The following is a 26,916-nucleotide window of genomic DNA, read 5'->3' as shown; positions in this document are numbered from 1 at the left end:
CGTGCTGCAGTCCATGGGGTCTCAAAGAGTTGGACGTGACTTAGCAGCTGAACAACAACAGTAGCAACAACGCAAGCTTATTCTCCCTACCTTGTCTGAGTAGGAACTGAAATTTGAGACCCGAGGACAGATTCACAAAGCCAAACTGCAGAACTTGGTTCTGGGGAATGCTAGACACCAGATAAGGAGGGTGGCCACGGGGAGAGTGGAGTGGCGTTCCGATCCGCCTTGAAAGGGCATCCAGACTGCAGGCCACTCTGGCAACGCTCCTCACCCATCAGGACTATCAAGGCTTCTTGTTTTGATCCAGATGCTTTGTTGTTCCCCGTTGCTCCTAGACTTCTCAGCCTACTATTGCAAAGATGGAAGGCATCAAAACAACCCAGGCAGGCACAATTATGAGGCAAAGATAGCAGGAGGAGCAGAAAGAAACACAAAAGGGCAGTGCCTCGGGGTCACTTATTCTCTCCAGGAATGCTTGGCTCCCTAAGGCAAGACACATAGGTGCAGGGAGAGATAAAATTAAGCTGCTTATCCAGATTTAGATGCCCAGGACCGCCTCACTGATCCTCAGCAGCACCTAACAGTCTGTCCTTCTGTCCCATCTTCCTCTGGGAGGAAGGTTGGCAGCTACTCAGCTCAGTCTGTCTTCCATAAAAGGATCTCTGAGCTATCTGGAACGAGGACAAGAGCTGCAGGGGAATTTAAAAAGAACAACAAACAGCCTAAAAATACTAAATAAAAAAACCCCACCCTATGATGGAGCAAAGAGACAGTAACTAACTATTTGAAATGCGGTTCAGCAATTCTGTAAGAAGTTAGGAACACAAGCCTTCTCCTTCTTTCAATGGAGGGATTGATTCTGTCTCATCAAGGCCGCTCCATCTGTCCCCATTCATCCCCCTTTGAGGAGCAGTGGTATAACTGCTGTGCGAATTAATAATAATGTAGCATTGTCTCGAGAGACTGTAGCTTTGTGAGCAGCCCTGTGTGAAAGGTCTTCCAAAGCACTTTTCATGTAGTGTTTCCTTTCACCCTCACAGTAGCACTACGATTGTCATCATTTTGGAGGATGAAGAAATTGAGGGTCAGAACGGTGGTGGATTTAACCAAGGTGATAGTGAAGCTCCAGTCTACCTGAGTGCAAAGTTCATCTCTCACCCACCATATGGAGAGAAAAATCCGTATTCTGCCCCTGTATTCGGTGGAAGGTATTCCCTGTCCCTGGGGAGCTATTTTTGCTAGCTTGGGAACGCCCCTGGGCACACTTCAAGTTGATGGAGGTCTGGCTGGGTCTGGAAGACTGCTTGCCTCTTGGCTGTGAAGAGATGTCAGGAGTCCCACTGGCTCTCAGGGAGCGCCCGGACCAGGTGGGTGGGATGGGATGCCCTCTGAAATGCCCACTAAACTTCCATGGGCACAATGGCAGGCTCTTCCCTGAGTGGCCTGCACCTGTGCCAAGCAGAGTCTCAACCTTCAGAGCCCGCTGACTAAATGCTGACTGGGGAGCTGGTACGCTTGGCCCTGTACTCCCCTCACCTGGAGTCTCACACGAGGCAGACCAGGGGAGAGCGAGGAAGCAGAGACAACAGCTTCCCTTATGCAAGACGGGACGCTCTGGTTCACCTCACACAAGAGACAGCCTGGTACTCAGGGTCCAAACTTTGATCCCCAGCTAGGTCTCAGCTTGACGGCCTGGTGGATCCAGTGAGGGGAAGGGCTTGGAGGTATATTCTGTTCATAAATATTTCCCCAGAAGCAGATCCAACCATCTATCGGGGCCATATGTCCCAGACCCACCTCACAAAGGAAACCCAGAGGCCATATAAACAGAAAAGAGATGGAGGTTGGTGGGCAGGAGGGGTTGAGATGATCTGGTCAGGTGAACCTGGGGCCACGTGACTTAACAGGTAACAAACACTACGTGTGGTCAGGCACTCTCCCAGCCCTTTACAAATATTAACTTGCAGAATCTCCCGACAGCCTCAAGAGGTAAGCGCCTCCTCCATCCGACAGATGATACCTCTGGCACACGCAAAGTTTAAGTACCTTTGACTGCAGTGGCACAACTAGTAAGCGGTAGGTCAGAGATTTGGATCCCTGCTATTTTAGTTCAAAGACTTTGCTCCTATTCCAACTGTAGGAAGCGCCTGCAGCTTATGGGAGGAGCTGGAAGTAGGGTTTTGGAGCCACTCCCGTTGACTTAGTGATGATTCTGTAATGAAATGAAAGCACAGAGCCATGCTCCCCTCAGAGGAGATCAAGGAGAGTGGCGCATGCACACACCCCCTTCTAAATTTATGTCTGACCATTAGCTCTGTGAGGCACTCTGCTACCCGCTCTTCACTGAGCATTTTTAGCTTCCACATATGTTCCATGTCAAGAGGTATTAGCACTCAGCCCATCGACTAACCAACCTAACAATGCTGCTGAGAGATTATCCTTTCCAGAAGTTGCTGCCTTCAGAAAAAGCAAAGTGGGCAACAGAAGCCATGGAGAGTGTCAGAGCTGGAGCGTGGCGAGGGGAGAGAGATGGGAATAAAATATCCAGAGTCCTGGGTCTGGGCTGAGGAAGGGCCCCTGCCTCAAGGCCTGCTGTGGGATCAGGCCTGGCTCGACTGGAAGAATCCCAGGGGCTTCCATCACTCACAGCAGCTTGTAGCCTCCTCCACTCAGGGTCCAGGTAACAGGAGGAGATGGGCCACAGAAGGGAAGTGAGGTTCACCCTGACCCCAATTCCCAGTCTCCTGAAAGAGGCCACAAGTTCAGGGTTCACTTGGCAGCAGCTGTTCTTTCTCATGACTGGCTCTGTTCCCATCTTTGGCTACAGGGGCAGTAATGGGACAGAGGACCGCTGAGGCCCCCTTTCTAGCTACCGCTCTTGCCCACATCCTCTCCTCCATTAAGATTCCCCTGGGCTTACAGCCTTTGCCACGAGGTTGAGAAAACACCAACATCTGGAGTCAGGTTTAATGATAAGTTGCATCAAAATCACCTTGGCAACGCCAGTGGTTCACACATTGATTCAGTGGCCTGAGCTCTCATTTGAATGATATTTATATTCCCCACATCTGCCCACAGGTCTGCGGAAGACAGCAGTTTGAGGCTATTCCTCCTACTTATACTGTGTTTGTCTGCAAATGCCAAAAGCATAATGCAAACCTGATGCACAAGGTGTTCTTAGGAAACTGGTGTCAAGAAAGAGGGTAGCGGCCACGTCCTGGAGAGTAAGTGAAGCCCTCCCGGGACAGGCCACGGGACAGGAGAATGAGCCTAGCTTCCTGCCAGGAACCTCGGTGCTTCATGGAACCTCCTTTTCTTAAAGTGAGGCTGGGGGCGGCGCGCGGTCAGTTTCTGTTTCGTAAACACTCAGATGTTTATCATGCTATGGAGGGGAAAGATGGTACTGACGACCTCAGGGCATAACCCTTTCTCTGCCTCCTCCAGTAGGGGAATCATTTTTCAAGAATAAGTTACGGGGTACTTGCCCAGTGGTGGGATTGCTGGGTCATACAGAGATGTGGATGGACCTAGAGTCTCACACAGAATGAAGTAAGTCAGAAAGAGAAAAACAAATACCGTGTCTTAATGCATATAAATGGAATCTATAAAAACGGTACAGATGAACCTATTTCCAGGGCAGGAAAAGAGGTGCAGACATAGAGAATGGATATGTGGACACAGTGGGGGTAAAAGAGGGTGGGAAGAATTGGGAGATTAGAACTGACGCGTTTATGTGTATGCATGCAAGTCACTTTAGCCGTGTCCGAGCTTTAGTCGTGTCCGACTCTCTGAGACCTTATGAACTGCAGCCCGCCAGGCTTCTCTCTTCGTGGGATTCTCCAGGCGTGAATCCTGGAGTGGGTTGTCATACCCTGCTCCAGGGGAACTTCGCAACTCAGGGATCAAACCCACATCTCCTGCACTGGCAGGTGGGTTCCTTACCACTGAGCCACCTGGGAAGCCCCGGACATGTATACGCTGCACTGCCACAATAGACAGCTAGCAGGACGCCGCTAAAAAGCACAGAGAGCTCAGCCCCTGTGGGATGGGATAACCTGGAGGGGTGTGATGGGGTGGGCGGGAGTGAGGTTCAAAAGGGAGGGGACATATGCACACATACAGTTGGTTCACTTCATTGTACAGCAGAAACTAACACAACATTGTAAAGCAATTTTATTCCAATAAAAAAAGGAATGGGTTGCAAAGGCTCTGTTATGAAAACAAAAATTCACTGTGTCTCCCTGCGAGTATTTCCCACTATTAAGCACTGGCATAAGCTATTAGTGAGGATGCCAATTAGGGGAGCCATTCTGGACCCCTGATTAAGCTGCAGTATTTAGAGCTGACTGCCTTGTATCTTCTCTTTTAAATTTTTTTCTTTAGAATTAACCCTCTGCCATCCCCAAACTCTTTATCTACTAAGTGTAATAAGGGCCACTCTCTTGTCTTAGAATAAACATGTTCTCATCCCTCCCATATGAAATATGAGGGATTTATTTTGACCTTTAGTAACCTCCTGAGGCTTCCCAGGTGGCTCAGTGGGTAAAGAACCTGCCTTCAATGCAAGAGACACTGGAGATGTGGGTTCAGTCCCTAGGTTGGGAAGATCCTCTGGAGGAGGAAATGGCAACCCGCTCTAGGATTCTTTCCTGGGAAATCCCATGGACAAAGAAGCCTGGTGGATTACAGTCCACGGAGTCCCAAAGAGTCACACGCCTGAGCAAGGCAACTAGAGGGAAGCTGAGATGCTGACAAATCAGACAAGGGAGCCAGCACCTGCTCTCAGGAGATGGCGGGCTTGTGTGATCTGGCTTGCTCCTTTCTTCCCCAACAGCTACTAGAGTCACACTTGCCTATCTGATTGCTACATGGTTCTGAATCAGTCCTTTAAGAGGGATGAACCCTTTAAGAAGGATAAACCATTCAGTCAATGACCAAAGCATGGGATGATTCCAGAATTTAAGTCTCCCTAAGAGACGGCGTCTGCCTGCAATGCAGGAGACCTGGGTTCGATCCCTGGGTCGGGAAGATCCCCTGGAGAAGGAAATGGCAACCCACTCCAGTATTCTTTCCTGGAGAATCCCATGGACAGAGAAGCCTGGGTGGGCTATAGTTCAGGGGGTCGCAAAGAGTCAAACACAACTGAGCAACTTAACTTAAGAGACTCAGCTTCCCTTGCTGCTGCTGCTACTGCTGCTAAGTCGCTTCAGTTGTGTCCAACTCTGTGCGACCCCATAGACGGCAGCCCACCCAGCACTCCCGTCCCTGGGATTCTCCAGGCAAGAATACTGGAGTGGGTTGCCATTTCCTTCTCCAATGCATAAAAGTGAAAGTGAAGTCGTGTCTGACTCCTAGCGATCCCGTGGACTGCAGCCTACCAGGCTCCTCCATCCATGGGACCTTCCTGGCAAGAGTACTGGAGTGGGTTGCCATTGCCTTCTCCGTCCAGCTTCCCTTAGGAAGCTCCAGATACACAAGAGAGGGACGAATTCCTCCCTCAAGAATGCATGACAAGGCTTCCCTGGTGACTCAGTGGTAAAGAATCCGCCTGCCAATGCAGAAGTCACGGGTTCAATCCCTGATCCAAGAAGATTCCACAAGCTTCAGAGCAACCAAGTCCCTGTGCCACAGAGAGAAGCCCATGCAGCCTGGAGCCCATGCCCTGCAACAGAGGGGTGGCCGCAGAGAGAACCCTGTGCACCTCAGCCAGAGGACGCCTACGTGCAGCAAGGAAGGCCCAGGGCAGCCAAAAACGATGCACGGCAGGGGCTTTCCTGGCTAAGACTCCACACTTCCAGTGAAGGAGGCCTGGGTTTGATCCCTGGTCATGTTGGAGAAGACTCCTGAGAGTCCCTTGGACAGCAAGGAGATCAAACGAGTCATTCCTAAAGGAAATCATTCCTGAATATTCACTGGAAGGACTGACGCTGAAGCTGAAGCTCCAATACTTTGGCCACCTGATGCGAGGAACTGACTCATTGGAAAAGACCCTGATGCTGGGAAAGACTGAAGGCTGGAGGAGAAGGGGGCGACAGAGGATGAGATGGTTGATGGCATCACTGACTCAATGGACATGAGTTTGAGCAAACTCTGGGAGACAGTGAAGGACAAGGAAGCCTGGTGTGCTGCAGTCCATGGGGTCACAAAGAGTGGGACACAGCTTAGCAGCTGATCAACAATAACAGGGAGCTGGGCTACTAAGAGTTCGAATGCCACAACTAAAGTTCCCATGTGCCTCAGTGAGGTTCTGCACGGGGCAAAAAAAGATCTCGCTGCAACTAAGACCTAGTGCAGACAAATAAATTTAAAATAATAATAAAAGGAACACGTTACAAAGTAAGTCTGCTTCTACTTCTGGAGAGAATTCTCATCATCTCACCTCAGCCCAGTCTCTTAAAACAAGCAGCTTCTTGACTGCCCTCTCACTGAATTCAAGGCAACTTTAGTGGGGATGAGGACAGTGAACTCGAGGAAAGTGCCACAGGAGACAGTGGGCCCATGGTTTAGACGGAGGCTAACAAGAGGAGCTGAGTTCCATGGTACTTCCTCTTTGGCTTGAGCCAGTGAGGAATTCTTGTTTTGTGTATCACCAAACTAGCTGTGCAGATTGACCCACGACTGGGTCAGATGCAGACGTCTGGCAGGGACTCCACGGTCAGATGCTCGGGTTCCAAAGCTCCATCACTTACACACTGAGAGACAATGGCCAAGCTATGTACATCATCAGTTGCTGAGTTTCTACATCTGTAAAATGAGCCTCTCAACAATACCTTCCTCTTGGCATGGTTGTAAGGGTTAGATGAGGAGATGTATATGAAATTGCTTAGCACAGGTTCTGGAGCATATTAAGTCTTCAATAAATGTTAGCTGTTATTAGCAGCAGTAGCTGTACTAGTGAAATAGCTGGTGAGGGAAAGTGACCTATAGGGAGTTAAGCTTTGCTCACTGCCCTGTAATTGGCAGGTTGCTTGGAAAACTCCAAGACCCTTCAATGGTCTTGTCTGCCTTCCAAGAAAATCAAACAACAGGTGCCTGGGTTGTCTTAACTTCTCCCAGCCCCAAGACAGTCTGGCTTGGATTAAGACCTCCTGGAGCAGGTTTAACATCGACTGGAGCCAGGATTTACGTGAAAGCTTCCACCTCAAATGACTGCCCACCCCACCCGAGTATCTCTCCCATGTGTGCCACGCAATCAGTGAGCACTAACTGAATGAGCTGACCCCTCGGGAGCTGTAACGCTGCAGCCTGACACCGCCCCATCCAAGGAAGAAGTGACAGCTCTGGAGGCATGCTCGCTGCTTGCTTCCCTGCGTTACACAGGGCCAGCTCCTGAGCTGCAAAGTCACAAATCTGGGGGCATTCTGGCTGGACATACACTCAGGATCACAATCTCCAGGAGCCAAGGTGGGCAGGGGAATGGTGAGGGTCCAAGCCTTCACACTGTTTCCAGTGATAAAGAGGGTAGATGAAGCCTGGGAGAAGAGGACAGGTCACTTCTCAGGTGATCAGAGTCGGGAGTACAGATCCAGTGGGGTGTCCTGTCCTAACTGTGATTCTGAGATGTCTCCATGTGGGAAGTTTCAGTTCTCCGCAGCTTACAGTGGAATCTCGCAACACACTTCTTGCCCAGCTGGGCCCCTGACTTGCATCCTAGCAGCCTGTTTCAAGGAAGAGAGCTGGCAGATTCATTCGCACCCCCAAAGATCATAAGGGTTGTTCGAGCTAAACAACAAATGTGTGTTTATACAGACGTAAGTCTGTACTTTTAAGTCTGTAGTCAGTATTTATGCAGATGGAAGTCTGCAGGAACTGTAGGATTAATTACAGGGAGACATACTATTTTCAAACATGTGAAGAATATGAGAATAGCCTTTTCTGAGTTTTGCAGAAGCCATGACTGAAGTTTAGTATACGAAATGGCTGGAGTCCCTTTGCTGTCCACCTGCAACTATCACAACATAGTTAATCAGTTATACTCCAATATAAAACGCAAAGTTAAAAAAAGAGAAAGCGCTTCCCGACCTTTTCAGTTCACCAAGAGAATTCACCACGGAAACCATCAGCACAAGAGCAGTGGGGTTTGGGCCAGCGTGTGCGGGACAGGATTATACACCAGCTGGGGGAGAAGCTGTCTGGGAAGCGCTGAAGATTTTGGAACTCCAGCTAAAGGAGGTGACTCTTGCAAGGCTGACAGCCAGAAGACAGGGTATTGGACTTGTGGTCCCTTCCCAGGGCTGTTGAAGCTTGTTCATGGAGACCTGTTGGCTGCAGCCTCTAAGAAACTCTGAAGACTGAGTTTCCCATTAGTGTTGGCCATCTGCCCGAAGCAACAGGGCATGAAGATGACCCAGGAGGGATGGGTACCTAACAGGCTGGCCTAGCGTAGTAGGATGGCCGAAAAGTTTGGAGACACAGGGAAAGAGGGGATGGGCAGGCAGGACAACTAGCTACAACACACCTGCTTATTATGGGTTGAGTATGAACTCTGCTTATTGTAATACAGTGTGCTGGCCATGGAACTAGAGCGGCTGTCTCTTGTTTACAGTCATCTTTTTACTCTAATTTGATGTGTACAACATGAAAAGTACGGACACATGGGAATTTATAAAGAAGTGCCAGCTATATTTAAAATGGTTAACCAACAAGGTTGTACTATATAGCACAGAGAACTCTGCTCATTGTTATGTGGCAGCCTGGTTTGAAACGGAGTTTGGGGGAGAACAGATACATCTATTGGTATGGCTGAGCTCCCTTGTCCAGCTGAAGCTATCACAACATTGTTAATCAGCTATACCCCAATATAAAACAAAAAGTTGTTGTTTTTTTTTTAAGTGCCAGAAAGGAAACATCCAAGATCATTTTGGATGACAGAGGCAGCTTGGCTTTTTGCTGTTGTTTTTCAGTCACTAAGCTGTGTTTGACCCTTTGTTATCCCATGGACTGTAACTGCCAGGCTTCCCTGTCTTTCACTATCTTCTGGAGTTTGCTCAAACTCATGCCCGCTGAGTCGATGATGCTATCCAACCATCTCATCCTCTGTTGCCCCTTTCTCCTCCTGCCCTCAACCTTTCCCAGCATCAGGGTCTTTTCCAATGAGTTGGCTCTTCACATCAGATGGCCAAAGTAATGGAGCTTCAGCTTCAGCATCAGTTCTTCCAATGAATATAGTTGCTTTGTGATGCAACCATAGTTTGAGAGACGGAGAGAGAAGAGAAAACACAAAACCCTTGCAGAAAACTGTCAAGTCAAAGGAAAGGAAATTTCCCAGACTAGCAGGGTATTCTAATCAGTGCCTTCTTATCGGAATGTCTCCAGTCTAACAAGGAGAAATCCAATCTACCGAGGGCAGAATGCTACATTAGATTTCATCAGAATTGCTCAACACCAGGTCAGAGCCCAGTGACGGCTACAGGTGCTGGTTCTTTCTGGAAAGTGAGGTACTTGAGTTGTGTCAACTCTCGGTCTCGAGAGAAGGGGAAAGCTTGTCTTCACTCCCAGATATTCAACTCCATCAGCTCAAAGTAACGAGATGCAACCAGAGTTTTTTTCTGGCCCATGCAAAGCTCTAGTCTTCTTATGACTGCTGCCAGCTGGGAGCTGGATCTATTTCCTTTTTAAAAAAACATGCATTCAGGACTTCCTTGATGGTCCAGTGGTTAAGAATCTGTGTTCCAAGACAGGGGACGGGGGTTTGATCTGTGATCAGGGAACTAAGACCCCACATGCTGTGGGGCAACCAAGCTCAGACGCCACGACCGGAGAGAAGCACACACACCACAACAAAGCTCCTTAGCACTGTACCTGAGAGCTGCCACAGCCAGATGAAACAGCAGATGCATGAACAGAACGAGCGGCAGGAAACACAGCCCCTAAACACGCATGTATAATACTTCTGCTATATGCCCTGCACCGTGCTAGGCACTTTGATGCATGCTATGTTTCTCCTTAATGCCTACAAGGGCATATAGCTTTCAACAATCAAAACATGACTGTAAAAGGATATTTACCCCAGCCCAGTGAAACACAATACCTCCGAATCTCCCTCTAAGCCATCCTATTGTTATCTTCTGGTAGGGGATTAATAGGTACAGTCAACTGGCCTTCTGGTGGCAGTTATAACTTAGATTTTCTTTGCTCCAAGCAAAGAATACCATCTGTGAAACCCCCCAGCTCCCTGCAGAGCCCTGGCGTGTCTTTCTAACAAATAGCCACAAAGGCCCACCTAGGACTGCCAACCTTGAACACTGATAGGTACACAGAGCCACACAGAGGGAGACAGACATGGAGACAAAGGGGTGCAGGGCTGGACAAAGAGGAAGCAGGGAAAAGGACACCGAATCTGCTTTCTCTGGCTTTCCTCTTCACGGAAACAAGCCTGGCCAGTGCTGAGATGGATGCACTATCTGAAAACTAGCTGGCCACCTCATCCAGGCGTGATTCATGTGCTGATACTGTGTGAGAAGACCCTGTCCAGGGCACAGAAAGGGTAGAGAGCAGAAATGTGGGAAGAAAAAGCTAAAGGAAAAGCCTCACTTCCTTTTTCTTGAAGAGTCTTGGGCGTCCCCATGTGAGATGCACTGTGGACCTTCTATCCACCCTTGCTTCTGACTGCCCACCCATCCGGAGATAGAACTTGACTACGTTGTCAGCATGCTCGTGATGGAGCTTCACTTAACAGCACACGGGAGGGAGGAAGGGCCCAGGCCCCTTCTGTAAGGGGCCTGTGACTTGGAGGTGATTTTACAAGGGAGCACGTATGAGTGCATGCACGCACGCACACACACACACACACACACACACACACACACACTCACACTCATCTGTACTCAGATGCATGCCTCTGATAACACACCTCTTGTGCTATTCAGAGGTGTAGAGGCCTTCTGAGCCACAGGACCATGTAAGCTCTTCTCCAGCTTCCACACCCAGTTTCTGTGTGATTGAGGGCAAGTCATTTATCTCTCTGAAACTTGGTACGGTCCATTGCTCACAGGATACTCAAGATCATTTCCTAATACCAATAGGAATTATGATGTGCAGACATGGATGTGTGGATGTGTACACACACATGTACACACACACACACTTCCCACACCCACAGTACATGCGTGTAGATGCTATGGCTACCTGATCACAAACCAGAGATAATTCTAGCCTGATCATAAAATCTTAAAATACAAGATGAGCTAAATTCCTTTCCTTGTCATCAGAGTTCACTTACTGTCTTCAAACATTTAAGCTCAAATGACCAGAATGAAACAAACGCAAATAAATAATCCCAGAGCTTAAAATTTGAGGCAAGAAATCCTCCTTTAAATTAAATAAACACTTCCTCCCTCAGCCATATCTTTCCCAGATAGAGTCACAACAGTGACTGATTACGCTCCTAATTATTTCACTGCCCCACCCCTACCTCCTTCAAGGTCACATGTCTACCATCAGCTCTGTTTCAGCCTTAGTATCGGAATACAGTGCATGAATATTTTAGTTCCCTAAATTCTGAGCAATATTGTGGATTCGACTCTGGCTTAATTTCTAGCCCCCCAAGCCTCAGGGTAGTGATTCTTGCTTGGGTCAGGCTCCCAAGCTGCATCACCTCGCTTGTTTACACTGACTTTAGCCTTCCTCTGCCAACTCCCTGGCTCTCTTTCCACCAATATGAGGCGGTGGAGGTGAGGGGTGGATAGCTCAAAACAATTTCTTTTTTCCTTTTAATGTGCATAAAGTCAAAAGAAGAACACTACAGAGCATGGCTCAAAGTTTGCAGAAAAGAGCCTGTAAACAGTTCTAGAGACAGAATTAGTGACAAAGTTCCTACTCACAGCAGCTGTAGGGACACCAGCCCATCAAACAGTCCCTTGGCAATCTCTGTGATCTTGTTCCCGTAGAGCACCCTGGAAAAGAGCAGAGGGGACAGTGGTCACTGAGGGTGAGAGGCCACTGTCACCCCTTCACGCAGGAGGTCACCACCTCGGCCCACTCCGGTGGTATCTCAGCATCGCCTTCCCCAGCCCGCCTCTTCCCTCCTCCTCACCAGTGAGACAGCGGGCTCGCGCCTCTGAGGCGGGAGGGGCAGGCCGTCTGAGAGGCGAGGAGGAAGGGACTCCATCCTCATCTCCTCCTGGGCAGCTCCACTCAATAAGTAATCCACAATAGGAAGACACAGTCCCTTTGTGGTGTCTCCCAGAGCTGCTAATATGACTCACACCCTGGCAATAAATAAGATGTGTGGGAAGCCAGCCAGCCCTGTGTTTTCTTGTCTTCAATGGGTATCGATCAGGCTGAGCCCAGCCTACAGAATGTTTCCTTTTAATATCCTGTTCCATCCTAAGGAATTCCTAAACTGAGTCCTTTAATCATCCATCTAGACAGGGCTTTGGATATCTGAGGTCCTACCCAGATGGCTCAAGGACTGCTGAGTCAAGGACTGGCTCTTTGGAAAAACTAGGGAGCAAGGAACTGTAATTGCAGTGATAGCAGCTTCTGCGTTCTAGCCTCTTTTTTCTATTCTCTGAGCTCCAGGAACCAAGGAATTCTTTTTACCCTTCTGTCTTCCAGCCTACGGAGTCCCTCACACTGGGTATCCTATTCAAGGGCTGTCTCTGGTGACTTCTGACACACCAGAAGTGTGGGGAAGAAGCCTCCTGAGTCTGGCTCTTCCGTAGACACTGCTGGCTTCTCTCTGCTCTCATCCATGGCACAGACTTTGATGATCTCTTGAGTCCAGCCTCCTCTGAGATGGAGGGAACTTAGCTAAGAAAGATCTTTTAAAAAAATGTTTCCCTCTTGAGGCCTGGAGCACACTGAATTAACCCAAGATTTGATTCCCGCTCAGATTGCAAATCCAGGCTGTGACGTGTCTTTGAGGAGGCAAAATATTAGGATGAGGAAATGGTAAATGGGAGTGATAAACCCACCCCCCATTTTCCAGACACCACCAGGAGAGAGTAAGTGTCCCGCTCAGCCTGCGGGTGTGTTTCATTAATGTTTCAACAAATTAATGACTAAATAAAAGTCAGCATGATGGCTCAGGCTCCCATTTGTAATTCATATGACTCTCACTGCTCACCGTGCCAAACGCAGCAGCATCACTGTCTGCTCGGCTTGGTGGATGGCAGACCCGCCAGTGCAGCAGGGGCTGGCGGGGCGACGGGCAGGGTGGGGACAGGGGGTCCTTGAACCACAGGTCCACGTGGGGTGTGCCTAAGCCTCAGTGGGTCGAAGCCACTCTCTGACGGCCGATGTGGGCTGTAGTCTATGTGGAGGCTTCTGGGCATAGACCTGTCTGCCTGTATCCTCAGCTCTTTTCCTGGACTTCCCTTCCCACCTTTCGGATCCGGGCTTAAACACCTCATCCTTGGAAGGTTCTCTTGAATATCTCAGTCAACATTTTCTTTCTTTCTGCATTTGAATTTTTAAAATTAAGTAACAATTTACATACATTAAATTAGTCATTTTCTATCGCCTATTTTTTATGACCTCATCCCTTTTCATTATGTCATGTTATATTATTATACATTTATTTATTTTAAACATTTCTGTGTCTCCTTACAGCCCCCTTTAATAGATTAATAGATTCCATGTGTGTGATGACTTCATGTGGACTGTACATGGCTGGCTCCCTAGAGCTGAAAATTGAACAGGATCTAACACGGTAAACGCCCGTTTGAGAGAATAATGAACAGGTATGGGGTAAGGCTTTCTTGCCCTTTACTTTGCCCATTCCTCACCCTGGGCAGGGTGTGTTGTTGTTCAAAGCTCCCTGAGGCCAAGACTTGTCTGTCCAGTTCACGGCCACATTCTCAGTGCCTGAAAGGCTGCTCAGTACATAGTAAGCGTCTGTTGAATGGATGAATGCATATACTGGGGATAAGAAGCACTTCATTTAAACAATGCCCTGATAGAGTTCAGAATTAGCTAGCAGCATGCCAACTTCCCATTTGGCAACCAGATTTTGAGTTTCTTTTCCTGTAGGACAGGAAGCGTCTCACTGTCCTCAGCGGGCTCCCGGACCCTAGCAAAGGGAGAGCAGACAGACGGGGACAGGGAGGCGGGGGCAGGGAGAGGACCCTGGTGGCAGACAGCCTCTCTCCCTCCTCCTCTGTGATCTTCAGCACAATAAGCAGACACTAATCTTACACACAATCCTGTCTTTGATATCCCAACCAGATGTTCTACCTGATAAATGAAACTAATTTACTCTGCGAGCAGCAGGCAACAGCTGAATCAAGAGACCTCCCTGTCTCCAGCCCCTTCCCAGCGGGATAGGGCCAGGTGGGGAGAAATGTGTATCTTGTTACCTGTCCACTCATCAATTAAACAAATAGGCTGCACAGAGAGACAAAGCATGGACAGCTCGCCTCTGAGCAGCCTTACCCTCGCCAGGTAGGGCAGGTCACCAAATAATACAAATATCAACTGATGACACCTTAGCTATATCTTATACTTTTCACATAATCTCAGGAGGTGGTATAGATGGGGATCAAGAGCATGGCTCTGGAGTCAGACTGCTTGGGTCTAAATCCTGCCTTTCTCACTTGTTACTGCAGACTCTGGATATCCAAAGTTACATTTGTTTATTCAACATGTCTTTTTTTTTTTTTTTTTTTTTGCACAATCACTACATGCCAGGTACTGTTTGAGGTACCAGAGATTCACCCAGGATCGAAAGAGACAAAACCCTCTGTTTGTGTGGAGTTTAGATGACCCAGTTTTTAGATGAACCATCAAAGACAGATGAGGACAGGTTTCATATTTTAGGTCCTTGTGAGGATGAAGTTTGCAAGCCTCCTAGAAGAGTACCAGGTACACAGTAAGTGCTCAGTAAGTACTGCCAGGGATTGTTGTGACTGCAGTCATGAACGCGTTTCAGGCAGGAGAGGTGTCACTGTGCCATTTTGCCTGTGAGGGAACATGCACACAAGATGCACGATGGTCTTTGTGCCACAGGGCAAGTCACCGGCAGGGTCAGAACAAAGCTCTATGCTTTCCTGCCCCAGAGGGTCTCTGAGGCCCTGGTAGGCACAGCTTTGGTTCCATCCAATAGCCTGCTTTCGGGTTTCAAAATCAAAGAAAGGCTTACAAGGATGGGGTTGATACATTCTCAGAACAATAGCCATGAGTTTGGTTTGGAGAAAAAGCCTTAAAATCAGAGGAAGAAAATGAGATCCTCCCTAGACAAGGCCACATGCATGGAAAAAATGAGCACGTGGTATTAACCATACATCACAATCCTCTCTCTCCATCTCCCTGGACAGGGCTGCCGAGGTCGGGGGATGTAGTTGGAGGACAAGATGCCTTCGAATTAGAAGCCAGTAACTGGGAAGGCTGCTGGGCACTTAATCAATAAAAATAATGCATTTGGGTTGTAGAAATATTCCCCAAGATCAATTTCCCCTGAAGAAATATTTGTTTCTTTTACCAGGTTGCCACAAGTACGTAAGGGAACATAAAAGCTTGATAAACACCTCCTGGAAAATATGGATGCATCCCTCTCCCACCCCCACCCTACATGCCTCTGCTTCCCACTTACAGTGACGTGAGCGACTTCAGACCCTGGAAGGCATCTGGAGCAATGTCCGAGATCTGATTCTTGCTGATGTCTCTGAAAAATTAACCGGAAAGTCTGAGAACACAGCTCAAAGGTATGATATGGCCATATCTGAGGGGTGAACCAAGCATTGCAGGTATACAAAATGGTGAGGATGAATTCATCAGTCAATTTATTTATTTATAGTGCAAGAGCAGGGGCTTAAAGATCATTCAATTCAAATGCCTCATGATAAAATGCACTATATATGTGTATCACTCTTCTTGGATTTCAAAGCACGCTTACTCGTGACACCTTGACTTTGACATACGGCCATGTACATGGCAGCCTTTGCTTTGCAGGTGGGAAATGGCACCCAGTTAGATGAGGGCCTTATCGTAGGTTGCAGAACCAGGCAATTATAGCGTAAATGAAGCAAAAGCCAGCTTCGCCCAAACAGCCCAGGGTTCCTGTAAGCCTCACCTTCTTGTGTAATGTCTTGGCAAATGCTTATTTTTCTCCCCCAAAGTCCTGAGTCATTTTGCCTCCCCAGTGACTTCTCCCTGACCTGAATGGAGGTTTTGAGCAGTGACTGCAGTCTCTGGTTCAGTACATCTTCAGGCCGTGTGGTGTAAAGACATCATGAGAGTCTCATGGTGACTTTGAGACATGGGATTGCCACTGGCAATACTTCTTGGACGGAAGCAAGCCCAGGGTGGTGAAGACCAGAAACAATGTGAGTGAGAAGGATGCTGTGTGTTAGAAGGCAGCTAACCCAGCCTTGGGGCATTGGAATCTCCCCGATCCGGAGGTTGCTCACTCTGCAGCACCCCAGTGACTTCTGAACACCCACATCTAGTTCTCACAAACGACATTTCCCTGAGTGCAGAGATGTCTCTTAGAAGTCATTAGCTCAGAGACAGCCTATGGGCTCCTGTCCCTGGATGTGGAGATGCTCCAGTTTCCAGCTACAATGAACTCTGGTGCCTCTTCTTTAACAAAATAAATCAATGGGTCTTTGCTTTTGTGAAGAAAAGGGGAAGTTGGGGGCCTTGGAGGGTCAACAAGGAGGAGACAGGGGAATATTGAGAAGAAAGCACATCTAAGCAACTGCTTCCAGTGAGGTCAGATGCCCAGCTCCCCTAGCCTCTTAAGTGCATTCCTTGAGCCTGTTTCTCTACTCCTTCTGCATGTGTGTGCTAAGACACTTCAGTCGTGTCCGACTCTTTGCAACCCTATGGACTGTAGCCTGCTAGCTCCTCTGTCCATGGGATTCTCCAGGCAAAGAACACTGGAGTGGTTTGCCTATTACCTCCTCCAGGGGATCTTCCTGACCCAGGGATTGAACCCCTGTCTCTTACGTCTCCTGCACTGGCAGGCAGGTTCTTTACCACTAGCACCACCTGGGAAACTAGCCTTCAGAAGGGCTGCCCGACAACTTGTGCTTAGGTCTCTGCTCCCTTCCCTCCCTGTTTCCATGGCTTGTGAGTTGAAAGCTACTTCTCAGGTTAAAATTTCTTAGGCACAGCTGGTGGGCTTATCCCTTGAGCAGGCAGAGCGCCTCTAACAAATCCACAGATTGTGCTCGCAAACTCATCAGCTTACACCAGGCTTTTCTTCAGAGCTCTTTTTTTTGTATAAGGGTCTTAACAAGCAAATGCCCCAGATTACCCTAATCTTGCTGGGCCTCAGCATGGCTGCCTAGCAAGGCACTTCAAGCAAGTGCACAGTCTGTACTTAGATCATGAGAAAGCCTGTTTTGTTTGGTGATTTTTTTTTTTTTTTTTTTTTGGTGATATCCCTGGTGGGATGTCCCTTCAAGGTCCTGAGCCCTCTACCATGTGAGAGAAAATTCTGTGACCAGTGGGGAAGCCCTCTGCTTTAGCCTTGTCAGTGCAAATTAGTTTTCAGTTCACAACTAAACTTCCAGAAGCATTTTTCTCTAAGGACAAGGTGAGATGTCTCAGGATTTGAAGATGCTGGGGAGTAGACCTGGGATTGCTCCCCCCAACCCCCAGTGGATCAGCTGGTAAAGAACTTGCTGGTTAATGCAGGAGACACAAGCAATTTTGGTTCGATCCCTGTGTCAGAAGATTCCCTGGAGGAGGGCATAGCAACCCATTCCAGTATTCTTGCCTGGAAAATTCCATGGACAGAGGAGCCTGGTGGGCTACAGTCTGTAGGGTCACAAAGAGTCAGACATGACTGAGTGCCCAGGCACGCATGCACGCAGACATTGGAGAAGTGATGGTTTAGCTGGGAACTGACTGTGGTGGTTCTTAATTCTGTAGGAAGGAAATAGCAGCCATGGAGGGTAAACGACCAGGAGTGACAAGTGATCAGACACAGCGACTTGGGCACAGAACTGGTGTCTCCAGTCTCCTTTCTACTTCATTGAGTTGGGTGCGGAAGGTGGTGGCCCTGGACAGGAAGGCAGCCTAGGAAGGTTGAGTGCCCACCCATCTCCACGCCTGACCCCTCCCAGTCCACGTCAGGTGGTCCCAGAGCTGATTCCTGGTGTCTGGGTCATCCTTGACTAGTGGTTCTCAAACCCCATTAGAAATTTATTAAAATGCACCCACAGGCGCTCCCCTGATGCTTCCAATGTAGGGAGCACAGGTTTGATCCCTGGTTGGGGCACTAAGATCCCACATGCCATGAAGCGAGGCTAAAAGATTTAAAAATATATATATATTAAACACACCCATAGAAAGTCTGATTTGGCCAGCTGGGGAACTGGGGTTAGAAACCTGCATACATAGCAAATCTCCAGGTGATTCCAAGGCAGGTGGTCCCTGAGTTATACTTGAGATCAGTATTTCAGAATAATGGTTAGTCTCAAACCTACCCCAGTCCCCTGGATAATGGAGAAGAAGTGGCCTTTGCAGGCTGTTCAGAACAGAGGTGGTAACTTCCAATGCTGATGAGGGTCAAGTGGGGAATATGAGCTTAAAACACTAGAAGCTGGTGGAACTTGTGGAATATTGCTCTGCCTAAGAGCATGGGAGGGAAAGAACTCAACATCTTGAAGGTGTGGCCTTCAAGTGTCAGGGCTCTCGCTCAACCAGCCCTGTAAGACTGGGGCATCCTCCCTAATGCCTCCTCCTCTCCCTCCTCCTCTTTATTTTCTTGGGCTCCAAAATCACTGTGGATGGTGAACGCAGCCATGAAATTAAAAGACGCTTGCTCTTTGGAAGAAATGCTATGACAAACCCAGACAGCATATTAAAAGACCGAGACATCATTTTGCCAACAAAGGTCTGTATAGTCAAAACTGTGGTTTTTCCCAGTAGTCATGTATGAATTGAGGGTTGGACCATAGAAAAGGCAGACCACCAGAGAACTGATGCTTTCAAACTGTGGTGCTGGAGAAGACTCTTGAGAGTCCCAGGGACAGCAAGGAGATTCAACCAGTCAATCCTAAAAGAAATCAACCCTGAATATTCATTGGAAGGACTGATGCTGAAGTTGAACTTCCAATACTTTGGCCACCTGAAGCAAGAGCTGACTCATTGGAAAAAACCCTGATGCTGGGGTCTTTTCCTCCTGATGAGGACATGAGGAGAAGCGGGCAACAGAGGATGAGATGGTTGATGGCATCACTGACTCAACAGATGTGAGTTTGAACAAACTCTGGGAGATAGTGAAGGACAGGGAAGCCTGGCATGCTGCAGTCCGTGGGGTCGCAAAGAGTTAGACATGACTGAGTGAGTGAACTACAGTACAACCTTTATATTAGATTTTAACTGGAAATACTTTTTGTACACTAAGCTGACCACTTGAAATTCATTCTATTCAGGGACAAAGCCATTCAATCAGGAAAACTTTTTTTTTGTCATTGGAATGGAGATAAGAAGAGGATGTGGTTCATTCATTGTTGAAGGAAAACATCTTTCTGTGAGATAGTAGAGATAAACTGGTCACTTACACCAGGGAGGAATTCACCCTTTGTGTTTTAAAATCTGTTTTCACCAGGGACCCTATGTCTCCCAAGCCCTTGCACTTCAGTCTTGATTTCTGATGTTCTGTTAGTCAGAAAAAATTTTAAGTGCTCTCTCTTTCCTACCACCATCCTCTTGGGAAGGAAAAAAAGAGCATCATAGTAAATATCAATAGCATCAAAATGATCAAAAATGAAATTGACTCCCCAGGTCATAATTGAGAAGGTCTTATAAATTTTGAATGCACAGATCGTGGCAATTCTAAGTGGAAGGAGAAAGGACAGTAAAACATAGCCATGTTCTAAATTACCTGGACTTCACAAAAAATGAGAGTAGTCACTTAAATCATGCAAGAGATAGAGGCTGGGGCAGTGACTGAATTTGTCATTTTTCACTGAAATTACTATCTGGCTGCATAATCAAGCTGGGCTTTAAAAATGAATTGGGGGGGGGGATGGAAAATGAGCTGGGAAAGCAGGGAGACCGAGAGATGAATGGCGCAAGGTTTTAAATATTAAGGCCTATATTTATACAGCCCCTCCAACAGGAATGCTGCCTAGTTGGGGGAAGGAGAATGTGCTCAAGGCTGGCACACTATGTTGGTTTCTACTTCTGGAACTGTACCAGGAGAAAATTTTGTTTGGTTTGGATTTCCAGGGAGACAAGAAGTTGGTTTCCTGATATCTGAGGGTAAAGCCTACCGATGCCACTGTTTCTCAGGGGCGTTTATTTTTAATATAAAAGGAGCCAGCAGACACTTAGCCTCTTTAGTGCAGGCCCTCCTACTCCAGGGAGGCTGACGAATCAGCCTGCAGCGGAAGGGAACAGAACCAGGTCCATGCCTCTCTCCCCTTCCTTTGTCGGGGCAGAGAAAGGGAGCAAACGCAATGAAGATGGCATCGTGATTACTGGGCTATCAGAAATGAATTTTTAGGTTGGAAAAGGGATGACAGCCTCCTTCCCAGATTCTTCATATCTATGATGCAATGGTTGGGGGTGCATCTGAGTCCTACTAGCCTCCCTTCAGAGTACCCCACTCTGACTCACAGAGAGGTGCTCCCGGCAGTCATGTGAAGGGGAGGGGCGGTGCTGATGATGCTGCCACGATGGCGGGGATGAGGGCAACGAGGCTCAGATGCTGTGAGTCATGTTGGTGTCACCGGGTACTGATAGGATGTAGCGATGGCGTAATACTGGATATGGTGGTAATGGCAATGATGGGGCTCATCACGGCTGAGGGTGATGATCTAATCTTCTTCTCTCACTTAGAAAGATTAGAAAGTCCTGACCAAGGATCTGGCCCTTACCTACCTTTCCTGCACAGTCTTTGCCACTTTCCTTTTCATTCACTCCATTCTGCCTCACTATTCTGCAAACCATCCTGAGCGCTCATCTAGACTGCCTCCCTTCCTTCATTCAGGTCACCCACACACAGAGGATCCCATGGGCCAACCCTCCTGGAGACGGCCTCTCCGTGACTCTCTTCCCTTCTTTTATTTTATTCCATAAGATGGTACAGAAAATCCCAAACGAACTTTTTGGCCAAGCCAATACTTTCTAGTACTGAACAGTTTCTGATATTTGCCCTCTCACTCGAATATATACAGATATATGTAAGCACCATCAGAGCAGACTTCATTTTAGTTTGTCTTCTACGCATAGATGCCAGCACAGCTCTCTACACCCAATGGACACCTGCTAAGCATCTGTCAGCTGGATGTATGCATGGTGGTATGGGTGCTGGTAATGCTGCTGTGGGGTGATACGGACTCACTGTCACATCTCTACTGAAGCGCCTACTTGAGGTCCACACCCCCAAAGCCAGAGGGCAGTGAAGCGGTGAGATGGGGCCTTGTTTAGGCCAACTCAGTCCCACTTCCTACCCAGATAATTTCACCGCATTTTTGCTGGAGACGCCTAAGTTCTGAGATTCCTGAACCCACACACCTCATCTGAAGGCAACACTCAGGCTGTACCTCCCAGTCTTGGGAGACATTCCAGGTCTAACAGTGAGATCTTCCGAGCATGGTCATGCAGCTCCTTATCTGGGGAGATTACCCACTATACCTATGACCCCCTCAACCTGAAAAGATCTGGCCTCCTTTCTCACTGGGGAGACTCACATGCGCTTCAGTTTCTTGTACTGGGTGAAGGCTCCAGCAGGAATGGATTTGATGGAGTTCTGTTCCAGGCGTCTGAGAAACAGAGCAGAGAAGAGTCAATTAACCATTTATTAATCAACAAGTGGTTGCCGGGGGCCTTGAGGACAGGATGGTTTCTCCTATCAATGGCGCACATTCTTGGACAAGAGAGACTAGGTAAACACTGTCCAAAAGCCAGAGACTCATGTTCTGGTGTCTGGGGGTGCCCAGCCCAGTGTCTAACTCCCCTGGGAGAAAGCTAGAAAAGATGACTCCTCCTTGAGCATATTTGGTTCTTGCTGATGACAAGTTGTCTTTGGGAAGCAGTTGCCATCTTCAGGAAATGTTGTAGGAAGCAACCAGAGGGCTGAAAAAGCCAAAGCGATAAAGAGAAGGATGAGCAAAGAGAGATGGACAGATAGCATTGCCTGTCTATCCTGGAAGCAAGTCACCATTCAGTTAAAACCTCAAGAACCCTGCTGCTGGCGTGCTGCACAGGCAGACATGACCAAAGCTGACTTCATTTCTGGGCTTTTCTTTTCTTAATGGAGGTATAATTGACATAGAACTTAATATTAATTTCAGGTGTACAACCTAATGATTCAGTATTTGTTTATGGGTTTTTAACTGGCTGTTCTAATATGATGGAGTCTACAAGTCTTTAAGCTTCCAGCCTGACATTCATCAAAATGGCTCCTTGACATCTGGAGGGCCCCAGGGGCCCAGAATGGACCACTCCCCTGGGGCTGCTGCTGCAGTCTGTGGCTTTACTGTCTTACAGATTTGCTGAAATGCTTCCTCCTCTATTACTCCAGAAAGAACAAGAGAAGCTTCAGGCTCATGGCCCACAGCTTCCTCAGAAGAGAAGGAGCGTGGGGCGTGAGCATACTTCTCCGTTCTTTATTCTTTCATCTCTCAAATGACTTCCCGTCACCAAGAACAAGTGTGGTGGGAAACGGGCAGGGCCCTCTATTAGAGGTGATGAATGAGGGCCTGGCCCAGGCTGAGGACTCAGCATCTCCTCCTCATCCATCTCCCGTCTCTCCGAGGTGCGGATCTTTTCATCACCTCCTCATTTGGCATGGATGAGCCCCAAACCCTTTGCTGGGAAGACACACAAAAAGATATGTGTGTGTGGAGGGGAGGGCTGAGGGAAGCAGAAGGAAGAGACAGGAGGAGCTGGCTCCCTTGGAGGCTACATCCAGAGGAGGCACATTTCTGGCTGGGATGAACCCATTCATCTTGAAGAGTAATCCCCACTGCAGAAAAGGGGAGACAGTCATATTAATTTGTGCCCCTGCAATCTCGTCTTCATTGGGGGAAAGAGAGTATTTGTTACTGGAACCACTAATGGAGCAGTTTGCCAGCAATTTTCCCATTTCAAACAACATCTTAGCTGCTAATGTGGAATGGTTTGTCAGGCCTACCCATAACACAGACAAATCACTCTCCAGGCGGAAGGAAGGGGGTGAGGGGTGGGGGGGAGAATGAGGAAGGGTGGGTGAGAGGAGAGAGGAGCATCAGGACAGATCATTCCTGGCTGCCAGATGAATCGAGTCTACAAATGAGACTGCCACAGTCTATTAAGAGAGCCTTTGTGGGGCTGGAGCGGGCGGGGGTGTGCTCTGCTGGGCTCGTGGGCACAGGATGGCTGGACAGGGGCCTGGTTGGCTCACGGTGAGCCAAAAAGCATGCCACGAGGTTGCAGAGGCTGAGAGCTATGGGATACAGCTACCCACAGAGGCAGCAGATCTGGGCATGCTGCCTTGACTGAGAGGGTCCAAGGACATTCTCATTTTCCAGCTGAGCAGAGTTTAGGAATTTCTCAGCCAAGGCAGCAGCTCTGTGGACCATTGGGGTGGCCAGTCGGGTGGCAAATGCTCTCCAGGAATCCTGGGATTCACCTGCCACTCTGGCAGGGGGCTGAGGGCTGGAGGATGCCTCCAGAGAGAACCACTCGCTGTAACGATGGCAACCCTTTCCACTCCTGCAAGAGGACCCACCGCTCCTGGCTCAGGCCAGGAGCACATGCAAGTCAGGTCAGCCAGCTGCCCACACAGAGCATAAGAAATAACATCCACCTTAGTGAGGGGTGAGTCGGGGAGTAGGAGGTGATAGTGATATCTGTCCCCAGGAGTTTAATAATGTGGTGATAGAGACGAGCCCAAGATGGCCCATCACAGAACCAGATTTTATTGCTAATATAACAAGAAGAGCTGTATATGGAATCGAGTTGATTTATGTCTGTTTCTCTCTTTGAGTCCTTACACTGTGGAGGCAAGCTGTGTTGGTCCTATTTTGTGGATGAGGAAAATAAAACCTACAGGGACCCAATAGCCTATCCAAAGCGACAGAGCTTTAAGTGGCAGAGATGGCATCTTTCTTTTTCTACCCAGTGGATGCTCTGCCTTCTCTGAAAACACGGAGAAACTGAGGCCCAGGGACTAAGGTAGCTTTCCTAAAGTCCCAGAAAAGTTTAAGGGATGAGGATTCCAGTTCTCATCTGGAGACATCATGTACCCTCTGAAGTAGGTATTTTGTGAAAAAGGCTGTAGAAGTTGAGGGAAGGTGGAATATAGATGTGTGTGTGTGTGTGTGTGTGTGTGTGTGTGTGTTTGGGATTTCCCTGGTGGCTCAAATGGTAAAGAATCTACCTGTAATGTAGGAGACCTGGGTTGGATCCTTGGGTTGGGAAAAGTATATATGTATATATATATATATATACATATGTGTGTGTGTGTGTGTGTGTGTATTTATAAAATGTATGCAGACTGCAAAGGTGTGACTTTGAACAAAGAACAAAGAATTCCGATCTTAGTCTGTTAAGTTAACCCTGGCTGGGACATTGCTGTGTATCTTGTACTCTTAACCCTTGCACACTCTGAGGAGGGTCTTTATCTCTGCAGTCTCTCTGCCTGTTACGCTGCTGTGGGTACCAGCTGGACATCCAACCCCTTATAGAGTGCCAAGGCCAGGACATGATGTGGGTTAGCCTTGCCTCAGCGGACTCCAGAGTTGGTCAGTATACTTCAAATGTGAAGTTAAAGCCAGGGTGAGAATGATAACAACAATAAGAGCTAATATGTATCAGCCCGTACTTGTTAAGTCGGGAATCGGGCTAAGAGCGTTGCACAGGTTTGTCTAAATATTTACACCTCCTGGAGGCAGGTCCTATTCCTTATCACTGTTCCCACTTTAAACGTGAGAACATTGAGGCTCAGAGAGTTTAAGTCACTAGTTCAAGTTCACAAAGCCAGGAAAAGCTATAGCTGGGACTCAGACTCACGTTCATCCAGTTGGCAAGCCCGCACTCTCAGTCACCAAGCTTTGCTGGATACCATTTGCAGCCGAGGCATCGCCATTCCTTTAGTACTGCCTGTTCACCCTCAGGAAAATGGCCCCTCGGTCAAGGGCGGGATTCTGGGATGTGTGTGTGCCCCACGGCCACAGGCTCTACGCGGTAGGTGCCCTCTGGTGGGTTTTACACAGCTTGGAGCAAGCATGCAAAGATCCATGCTCCCGTGACAAAAATTCAGTGTGAAGGACAAAAAGAAGCATGAACATCAGCAAAAACTGTCACATTTGGGATGCATCTGAAGCCAGCGGCTGTCTTCAGTCTCTCTTAACTGGCCTGTGTGTCTTTCTTTGGCAAACATTCTTCAGGCTGCAAACTGATTTAATAGAACTAGCATAAAAACAAACATACAAATCAAACATCTGAGCATCTTCCGGCACCAGAAACAATGGGAACATCTGATGGGGATTTCAGCCATTTGTGCGCTGTATTGATTTGCCCTAGTTCCTCGGTGCTTCCTTAATGATCTGTCATTTACAAACACTCGGCTGAGCACAATACATTTCTAGCAACACAGAAGTCAACGTGATGCCAGAGGGATTGGCAGGGACCCAGCCAGAGCAGGGCCATGGCAGCAAGTCACCTGATAAAGAGGTGTTGGAACTGGGTTAGAACATTGGCTGCAATGATGATAGACATCTACCATCTACTGAGGGCCTGCTGTACACCATACACTGTCCTCTGCACACTGGCTCGTTTGATTCCTGCAACAGTACTACAAAGCAAGTAGTATTACTAAAACGGAAACAGCATGGGACTTCCCTGGTGGCCCAGTGGTTAAGATCTGCCTTGTAATGCCGGGGGATGCGGGTTTTACCCCCGGTTGGGGAACTAAGATCCCACATGCCACAGAGCAACCAAGCCTGCACGCCCCAACCAGTGAGCCCATGCGCCATAATGAAAGACCTTGCATGTCACAACTAAGGTCCAGTGAAGCTAAAGAAATAAAATAAATAGATATTAAAAAATAACAACAAAGATGAAGCATGTAGGCATATGTGGCATGAGTCACTCCTAATCAACTCTGCAGAGTTTGTGGTATTGCCTTCAGAAAACAGAGGTGCCTACACAGGGTCAGGTTTGCTCTTATTATAATATGCATATTCTCAGATGCCGCTAACAGAAACCTTTGTCATCAACTCTGAAAAAAAATGAGAACTTGAAACTAAAGCATTCTATCATGTCACACATGTGACGCGGGAATCAGCTTTTCCCTTTCAGATTCCATTGAGTAGTTTTCAAACATTGTGCTAATTTTCCACACAAGTATGCTATTTAACCCTCATGGGGAATCTCTAGTAGGGATGATGAGCCCCACTTTGCAAAGATGGGAACTGAGTGAAACATGAGCTGTTAAGTGTGCGTGTGTGCTAAATCGCACAGTTGTGTCTGACTTTCTGTGACCCCACGGATTGTAGCCCTTCAGGCTCCTCTGTCCACGGGATTTCCCAGGCAAGAATCCTGGTTGCCATTTTCTCCCCCAGGGATCTTCCCAACCCAGGAATTAAACCCACGTCTCCTGCATCTTCTTGCTTTGGCAGGTGGATTCTTCACCACTGAGCCACCTGAGAAGCCCTAAGCCGTTAAGACAGGTACCCAAAGAGCCAGAAGCAAGATTTAAACCCCAGGACTGGACTTCCCTCATGGTCCAGTGGTTGAGAATCTGCCCGCCAATGCAGGGGATCCAGGTTCAATCCCTGGTCTGGAAAGATTCCACATGCAAAGAAGCAACCAAGCCTGTGTGCTGACAATATTGATCCCTCACTCTAGAGCCCTCTAGCCACAACTACTAAGCCCATGCGCTGCAACTCCTGAGGCCCACGTTCCTTAAAGCCCATGCTCTGCAAGAAGAGAAGCCGCCACAATGAAAAGCCTGCACACCACAACTAGAGAGTTAGCTCCTGCCTGCTGCAACCAGACAAAGTCCTTGAAAAGCAACGAAGACCC

The 26,916-nt window shown here is 48.1% G+C and overlaps 1 protein-coding gene across 1 annotated transcript in view; it reads right to left on the bottom strand.

Moving 5' to 3' along the window:
* SLIT3 (slit guidance ligand 3) overlaps nucleotides 1-26,916 on the bottom strand; it is a 729,977-nt gene that overhangs the window by 121,039 nt on the left and 582,022 nt on the right. The window contains exons 10-12 of the mRNA XM_040262791.1: nucleotides 21,597-21,668; nucleotides 15,536-15,607; nucleotides 11,826-11,897 (exon numbers count right to left, since the gene is read on the bottom strand). Coding sequence (XP_040118725.1) covers nucleotides 11,826-11,897; nucleotides 15,536-15,607; nucleotides 21,597-21,668 — 216 coding nt within the window. The remainder of the gene's footprint in view (nucleotides 1-11,825; nucleotides 11,898-15,535; nucleotides 15,608-21,596; nucleotides 21,669-26,916) is intronic.

Source organism: Oryx dammah, unplaced genomic scaffold (assembly GCF_014754425.2).
Source record: "Oryx dammah isolate SB20612 unplaced genomic scaffold, SCBI_Odam_1.1 HiC_scaffold_20, whole genome shotgun sequence".
Classification (NCBI taxonomy): Eukaryota; Metazoa; Chordata; class Mammalia; order Artiodactyla; family Bovidae; genus Oryx; species Oryx dammah.
The sequence above is the reverse complement of the archived record's forward strand: the minus strand, read 5'-3'. Positions and strand labels throughout refer to the sequence as shown.